At 33.1% G+C, this 8,801-nt stretch overlaps 1 protein-coding gene and 1 long non-coding RNA gene across 2 annotated transcripts; both read left to right on the top strand.

Moving 5' to 3' along the window:
* Positions 1-252: 252 nt before the first annotated feature.
* Positions 253-1,669, top strand: LOC108482327 (uncharacterized). The gene is made up of 2 exons (XR_001870863.2): positions 253-617; positions 1,053-1,669. It is a non-coding gene; the product is annotated as an uncharacterized LOC108482327 (long non-coding RNA).
* A 5,098-nt stretch (positions 1,670-6,767) lies between these two features.
* LOC108478936 (probable carboxylesterase 6) lies at positions 6,768-8,159 on the top strand. The gene has a single exon (XM_017781388.2). It carries the CDS (start codon positions 6,827-6,829, stop codon positions 7,841-7,843), a length of 1,017 nt encoding a protein of 338 aa, XP_017636877.1. The 5' UTR covers positions 6,768-6,826; the 3' UTR covers positions 7,844-8,159.
* Positions 8,160-8,801: the final 642 nt, after the last annotated feature.

Below are 8,801 nucleotides of genomic sequence, written 5' to 3'. Positions count from 1 at the left end.
CGAAGCTTGGGTCTCTTCTTGTAGCCCAATACTATTACTACTAGAGGCCTGCTGATTATTATCCAAAGAAGCCTGCTGGTTAGCAACCAAAGAAGCCTGTGGGACCAAGCCTGTCTTAAACCCAAAGTGATATAATTATTTGAGAGAGTAATGACCTTAGGGTCATGGGCCTTACCCTTTAAAAGCTTCTCCACCGATAGGCCCAAATTAACTTTTTTAGAATCATTAATAGTATATTTTTTACTCGTTGAATATTTCTCTTAAGGATCATTTAAAGTAGCTTTCCCTTTTTTCTTTAAATCTCCATGATTTTCCTTAACAATTCCTCCTCCGTTGAACTCTCCTCCAGGCCTGCTAATGATTGAAATCGTGATCCCATAATTTTCTCCTATTTAGAATTATTTCCTTTTTTTTATCCCATCCAAGGTGTCGCGCCTGCTCCTCTGCTCCACCAGCATCTAGCATCTAGGGACCATAATCCCCATCTCCGGCCACCACAGAAGTTGTAGAGGTTTGTTCCGACGTCTGCCCCTTCTCTTTCGCCTCTAAGGAATGTGTGACAGACGAACAATTCTCCTTGATGTGTCCATAACAATCACCCTTAAAGCATACCACAGGTAGGTTTTCATACTTAATCCTTTGAGGGTTGCCATTGATGAGAATCTTAGAGACTAAAGGTCTTCCTAAATTGACATAAACTGCCATGCGAGCATAACGACCCCGTGCTTTGTTATCCGTGTTAAAATCTAATTTAGTTACTTTGCCTACCATTCTCCCAATCTCCATTAGAAATTGTTTTTATATAAATGAATAGGAAGACCGGGAAATCAAATCCATGTGAGGATCATATTAGGGTAAGGTAAACTAGGATTAAAATCGATGGTCCAAGGTTGAACGGTTAGGTAATGGCCGAATATAACCCACGGACCCTGGGAGAGAATCTTATCATAGTCATCAGTGCTTTGGAATTTAGCGATAAAATAACCATTCTCTATATCCATTAATTGAAAAGGCTTAGACGGTCTCCAAATCCCATATAATCTATTATGCAGAGTCGTGATTCCAAGGTTCCGTCCCAACATCTTGAGAACCACAGAGGTTGACATTTCCTTTTCCAAGAGCTGATATACTCTCTCCGAGAAGTCGATTGAGGGAACATCATCAACAAACGATTTCTTGACTTCCTGCTCTGTGAGGGAGAAATTATCAACAAAGAAGTGGCCATCTTGTATTGTTCTGCACAAAAGTATCTTTCTCCACTAGCATATCTTTCCATGACAAAGAAGGCGTTGATGATGACTCCACAACCATCACATCTTCAGGAATCACGTCCGATTCCTTGTGTTAGAATCCTCAGGAAGAGAATCACCTTCTCCATTCTTGTCCACAGTAGAAATCGAAGAAGATGAGAGCATATTTTCTTTTTATTTTCTAGTAATTTTTATCATGATAATAATGCATAAATTTTGAGAAAGTAATAAATGGCCAACAGCTGGGATTATCTAAAAACAATAAAACACTTTCAAATGATTCACGTATATTTATAAGAAATTGAAGAATGGGTTCATTGTGAATGACAAATGACACCATGATTGTTTTTAAAAATATTATCCAACTTTTGTCTACAATGTAAGCAGAGTCTAAAAGGAAATAAAGAGAATGTTTGATATGTAGCTGCCCATTTGCATGTACTTAAAAGCAACGACAAGGACCCTGCTAAGGGAGTTGGATTTGGTTCCATCATCTTTATTTTTCTTTTATTTGTTTGATTTCGGTTTTATCATATGAATTTTGAAATTATTTTGATAAATATCACTCTTGCATAAAATCTTTTTAAAAGAAAATTTCAAGTAAATAAAAACTTTATATATAAATTTTAAGTTATATTCACTATTCTAAATATATACCCACTACCAAATATATATAATAATTATTTTTACATCCTAAAATTAAAATTAAATATAAATTTAAAAGTAAAGTTCAATTTTGTTGAAATAATCACAGTTTTTAAGTATATTCTTTAAAAGGTCAAAATGTCTTAATTTCAATCGGTTTTCAATTTATTAGTTTTTCTTGTTCAACCCCGAGGGCAATGAACCCTGCAAAATAAAAAAAGTTTTTTTTTTTTAATTATAAATTTTAAGTTAATCAATGATCTCGTAAAATTTAAAATTCAGTAAATGAAAACTTTATGGTTTAATCTGAAAAAATATTCTAAAATGATTTTCTGGTTGACCCTGCTTTTGTTTTGTTTTGTGTTTGAATACCGAGTAATTGAATAAAAAAGCAATTATTAGAATAATAACTACACTTAGACTGTAATTCTCTAAACGTTTTTTGACTTACATAGTATAATTATTTCATAATTTCCTAGGTGACGTAATATAAATTGTGATTATATAATTATATAATTTTAAATTATAAAAATTATGGAGGAAAAAATTATGTAAATAAGTATCAACTTAAAATGAATCAACATATGTAATATGTTAGCCCAAGAACTTATGAATCAATTTACTAATAAAATTAATAAAATATCCCATACAATTTTATGTAATTTGATGGGGTTAATTAGATCATCCTAACAAAAAGACTTTCTCTTGTGTTTCAAATATTTTATAATTACTCCCATAATTTTTCTATGACTGAAAACTTAAGAGGTCTCAATATTTTGTTCACTAACACCAACACACTCAGTGACATCAATAATATAAATCCATGGATTTTTTCTACAACTTATTTTGGATCATCCATTATGGATGCCTGCATTAACATACCTTTTCTGCATTAACATTACGTAGCGTTCAAAATCATCCTCGATCCATTTCTTATGGCATTCAATAAGTTCTCCATTTTTGGATGCATCACCTAGATAGTGTGGAAAAAACACCTATCTTTTGTTATAGTTAATTGGAAGGATATCTTTATTCTCCATCGCTTATAATTGAACTCATTGAACCGTTTAAGTTTCTCTATATTAATAGCTTGCATCTTTGAAATTGAAGATATATGATAATAACTATTCTTATTTTATTTTATGTATATAGTAGGAACTGAAAAAGAGAAATTAAGTAATGCATTTTTTAAAATTTTATTAAGAATAATTATTTTTCTACCGTATATGAGAATCATCATGAAATTTTATTTTTATGATATAATACCTTTACTTGAATAAAATAGTCCATATATTACACATCGATCAATTCTTCTTAAATTAGAACAAGATCCAAATAACGGAGAAAGAAAGGAAGTATGAAAAGAAAAGTTTGAATGAATTCCATTCTAAACTCTAATTTGGGGCGTGTATATGGTGCACCTATTGACGCTTAAGTGCCCTCTCAAAAAGGTCACAACCTTTTGTAGAATAAAGGTTTGCTAATGGTTAGAACCCTTCGGATGAAAAGAAATCTTTTAACTAAAATTTGAAAAAGGATGACCATGAAAGCCTAATGACTAATCTGACCTGCATTGCTTTCCCTCTTTTATTTATTTAGTTTTTATTTCTTCTTATTATTAGTATATATAGCACAAAATTTTAATTAGAAGTTTAACTTGATGTTTGTTCAGTGGAAGAAAACAGTGAGAGCATAGTCCTATGAAAGCATGAGACTAGAGATGCATCAGATGCCGTGTGGGATTATCGGAAAGCTTCATATTTCCACCGATCCATAGAATTAAAGGAAGGTGAAAATTTTACTTTCCTTCCTAATGAAAATTTCACTCTTAGTTTTTATTTCAAAATATTCTATAATAAATATATTATATATAAAATTCCATCAATTATTTTCTGTTGGGCTCAAAAATATTAAGATGGGTGAATTGAAATTTTAAAATTTTATTCTAAAAGTTAAAAGAGGGTAAAAAAATATTTCACATTCGATTTATAGTAGTTCGACGTTAATTGTGTACCTCTTCTACATTAGTTTTGTTTAACTAGGTTTTCCCATTAGTTTTGTTTAACTAGGTTTTCCAATTCATTAACTTGAATCGATACCTTTTAAAGATAATGTATACAACCTTTACAACTCCCTACTCTCTATCTTTTGCTAAAGCTAAGAACATTTCCCCTAATTTCCAAAGCTAAATTAGAATCTATTTAATTTTTATGGCTCGGAGTAGAAACCCGCCCGTTCATAATTGCTGAAATTGAGTATACAAATAAAACCTCTCAAATGTATGGGTTCACAATATTTGGGCTCACAAAAAATTAGTACAAAGATTTTGCAATGAAGCACCAAAGACTACTTACAAGAGAAAGATGAAGAAAATAAATATCTAATTAATTTTCTCTTGATTTTATATTGATCTCTTTTCTCTTGTAGTGTTCTTGAGGTGTTTGTTTATATCAAAGAATTGGTTTGTAACCATTTGGAGTAGAGGTGTGCATGCGCCGGGCTACCCGGCCTGGCCTGAAGGCCCGCTCAAAAAATGAGAGAGTTCAGGTAAAAATATAGGCCCGAAATATGGGTTTGGGCAAAAAAATTGGCCCGTTTAGAAAACGGGTCGGCCCTTGGGTAAAACTTTTTTGGCCTGGGCCCCGTCCGAATTATATACTAAATATATATTTTTATTTTTAATTATATTTACATTTTATTTTCAATTTTAATATAACCATTTTTATTATATTTTCAATTTGTGTATTGTTTTAAGAATTGTTTGTCTTACTTTTTATTTTAAATGTATTTGATTTATTATATTTTAAATTTTTTATTTAATGAAATAAGCTAAAAAATTTTATATGAGCTGTGTCGGCCGGGCAATGGGCTTGGGCTTAACAATTTTATTTCGAGTCTGGCTTGGACAAATTTTTACGCCCATATTTCGGGCCAGGCTCGGGCCTAAAATTTCGTCTAGGCCCGGCCCGGCCCATGCACACCTCTAATTTGGAGTCGTTGGAGGCAAAATATAGTCATTGCAAAGTGAAATTAATGTGTAAAAAGTTCCATATAACTAGTGGTTGCGGTATCTATATAGAGGGTAACTGTACCTCTAAAAAATATAAACATTACAAAAAACGTGGTATTGGTACATTTGTGTTAGGTATCGATAAGTCAAATACCTCAAGAACATATATTGATTTATTTCCCCCTCTAGAATGGTCTATGGCTATAAGCTTCCCAAGGTACTGATACTTAAGGCATCGATATTTTAATGCTAGGTATTGATACATAGACTTTTGGTATCAATACTTAGCTATGTATCAATACCTAGCCACTAAATTATTTTAAAATCATCTTAAACCCTTTAAAATTACTTGGAATCAACTTAAAACATTTAGTATAAAACTCATTTAAAACATGTTTTTGAATTTTTTAAATTCTTGAAAATGTTTAATTAAATTTTCAATAATCTTTTCACAAAACAATTGAGGATTAAATATATAAATTTATCTTAAATATTGTTATATAAAAATTTTGATAAATCAAAATTAACATTTTTAAATATAAAGCTAAGATATATATATATATATATATAATATTTTAAAATTTGATTTTCTACTATAAAAATGTTAATGATTTAAACCTTTTTATCTAACGGTATGTATGAGATGAAAAATAATATAATTTATTTAATTAATAGGATCGATCGATGATAAGATAGAAAGAATTCATAAAATAATTTTGTAGAGAAATTATAGAAAATAAAAATTCCTGCCATTAATAAAACACGTACACTTTGCCTTGAAAAGATGCTATTGGGAGACAACCTACAAAAGTTTGGACGATGGTGTTTTTGACTCCACTACATCACATGTCTCTCAATTCGTCAACAATATTAGGCCTCATTTTCTAAAGTGAACTTTCCTTTACATATTGCCGGCCTACACATATGCTTATATGATAACATCGATAGTGCTTCAATATCTATCTGTCCTTCAACCCCCCCGCCCCAAAGAACTTCCCCTTGCACTTAGATTGTGCCTAAAATAAAAGGAGTACGTTCTAGCTCGCTCACACTTTAAGATTCAAGCCCTCCGCAAGTCACCGGCATTATGACTATGTATTTTAGACCTAGAATTTGTGACATAAAGTTCAATGTATGTCATTCTTTTAGTGGGTGACGGTTCTAAGGGTCTTGCAAAGGTAGTGGAGATGAGACAATGAAATTACCCATCGGGAGGATGGATTCCAATGTGAAATGATTAATAGATATAGCTATGGAATGGTGAAGTATGAGAAACAATATTAAAAAAAGACTAGAGGCCTCCTTTGACTTCTGTTTTAATTAATAATATTGAGAGAGGATGACCGAAAGTCTTTTATGTAAATAATTTATCATAGCTACGTCAAAATCACATGTTTTTTAATTAAGCCGATCAGAATTTGTTTAAATCTTAGATAGAGGTATTTTATGTTTAGATTTTGATATGAAATAAAATATTATTTAAGATTATTTATTGCATATAATAATATCTTCAATTAATATAATATGTACTACTTTCAAAAAAATACATATATAATATTTACTAATTTAAAAAAAAAATGTTGTGGCCCCAAATAAAGCTATAATTCACAAACAAGCCATCAAGATTGAAAGTGCTTTACAACGAAGATGAGCCAAAGCATCCCACAATTCAGCAAAAACGTTGGCTCGACTCTGACCCCCACACGCTTTGGTTCCACGTGAAGACATGTGGCTAGTACCCAATTTCCCACTTGGCAGTGAATTATGGGACAACATCTTCTCCTTTCATATTCTAATCTAACCACCCCTCTCGCTTTATTCTATCTTGTTTTCCTATATAAGCTGTCTAAAATATAACCAAGAATCCCAATCTATTACTTGTTTAACATATATAACTTGAGCGAGAAGAAGAAGAAGAAGAATGGCTACCATTGCAATGGATCCAAGTTTAAGCCTACAGATTGGGAGAGGCTCAAATCAACATGGAGCTGTGCCTGTGAAAGAAGAAATTCAAGGGCTGATTAAAGTGTACAAAGATGGACATGTGGAAAGACCACAGATTGTCCCATATGTTACCCGAGCATTGCCTCCGGAGTTGGGTGTGACAACGAAAGACTTTGTCATCGACAACTTCACAAATGTTTGGGCACGTTTTTATGTTCCAAAGTCAAACTGGAAGCTCCCTTTGGTGGTTTACTTCCATGGGGGAGGGTTTTGTGTTGGCTCTGCTGCTTGGAGTTGCTACCACGAGTTTCTAGGAAAACTAGCCGCCAAAGCTGGTTGCTTGATCGTCTCTATTAACTATCGTTTGGCGCCGGAAAACCCACTTCCTGCTGCTTATGAAGATGGGGTGAAGTGTCTCATGTGGCTAAAACAGGAAGCACTAAAGGGGTGCAGTGAATGGTGGTCTAAACAGTGCAATTTGTGTAGCGTCTTCTTAGCCGGTGATAGTGCTGGTGCTAATATTGCACATAATGTGGCAACGAGACTTAATTCAAATAATCTTTACCCTTTGACTCTTAAAGGTACTATCTTAATACAACCGTTTTTCGGAGGGGAAGCCCGTACAAATTCCGAAAAGAATATGGTCCAATCTCCTCGCTCTGCCCTCAGCCTACCAGCTTCGGATACATATTGGCGATTAGCATTGCCATGTGGCACCAACCGTGACCATCCATGGTGCAATCCATTGGGAAAAGGGTCAGCAAAAATGGAGGAGATGAAGCTTTTGCCTACCTTAGTGTGCATATCAGAGATGGACATATTGAGAGATAGGAACCTGGAGTATTGTGCTGCCTTGGGTAAAGCAGGAAAGAAGGTGGAGCATGTTTTATACAAAGGTGTTGGCCATGCATTTCAGGTTCTTAGCAAGTCTCAACTATCACAATCTCGAACAAATGAAATGATAGCTCGTGTCAAGGCCTTCGTTAATCGGTGATTATGGTCTTGTGTAAATCCATTTCCCAACTTTTTCGTTTAGTTTGTGTGCAATTGTCCCAAACCCCATAGCTAGTATACTGCTGACGAGGAAATACATGCAGCGCACATCTCTAAATACTGTGTATATAGACAAGTATAATTAACAGATATAGCTTTAAAGTGGTGGAGAAAAGCTATTTTTTGGGTTTGATTGATGGATATGTATGCGGTTCAATAGATTTAAAAAGAACATCAAAGAAAGACCGATTGCACTGTAATAAGCACTCACATATAATTTTATCTAGAGGTGACCGGCCTCAAATTCCATACATTTATATATGTATAGTCTTTTCATCCTTTTTGTGATAGATGGATATAATTATTAATTCTTCGTGAAAAATGTAACTTGAACGTCTTAAACATTGAACGCGGAGAATTGCCTAAAAGTTTTCTTCCCATGCCTAAAAGTTTTAAATTCTTAGTGGACAAAGTTAGACGAAAGTTGGATAATTGGAATGTCAAAACATTCTCTGTGGCGGGACGTATAACTTTAGCTCGGTGTGTTTTATTGTCGATTTCTAATTACTTTATGCAATTTTTGAAAATTTTGTCTAGTATTTATGTAGAAATTGAGAAAATTACCTGGAGTTCCGAAGCCTCTCAAGAATTGACTTTGGTAAAGTGGGGAGATTGTTGTCAACCTTTGCCTAATGGGGGATTAGGTATTCAAAGACTTAAGGAATAAAATGAATCCTTTTTGCTTAAGTTGGGATTTAATCTCTGTGAAAAATAAAATAGAATAAAATAAATAAAAATAAAGAACACATAAATTTTACGTGGAAACCCTTTCGGGAAAAAAACCACGGGCAGAGGAGAAGAAAATTCACTATGTCGAAAAATTTTTACTCAAATACAAGAGGCATAGACTATGTCTATTTATAGGCTTGCAAAGCCATATTCTAGTAGGATTGAAACAC

This window comes from Gossypium arboreum, chromosome 12, assembly GCF_025698485.1.
Source record: "Gossypium arboreum isolate Shixiya-1 chromosome 12, ASM2569848v2, whole genome shotgun sequence".
Lineage (NCBI taxonomy): Eukaryota > Viridiplantae > Streptophyta > Magnoliopsida > Malvales > Malvaceae > Gossypium > Gossypium arboreum.
This window is presented reverse-complemented; position numbering and strand designations above follow the sequence as displayed.

Bases quoted from the DNA above. Each gene is read 5' to 3' on its own strand.
- LOC108478936 (XM_017781388.2), top strand. From the start codon at position 6,827: ATGGCTACCATTGCAATGGATCCAAGTTTAAGCCTACAGATTGGGAGA.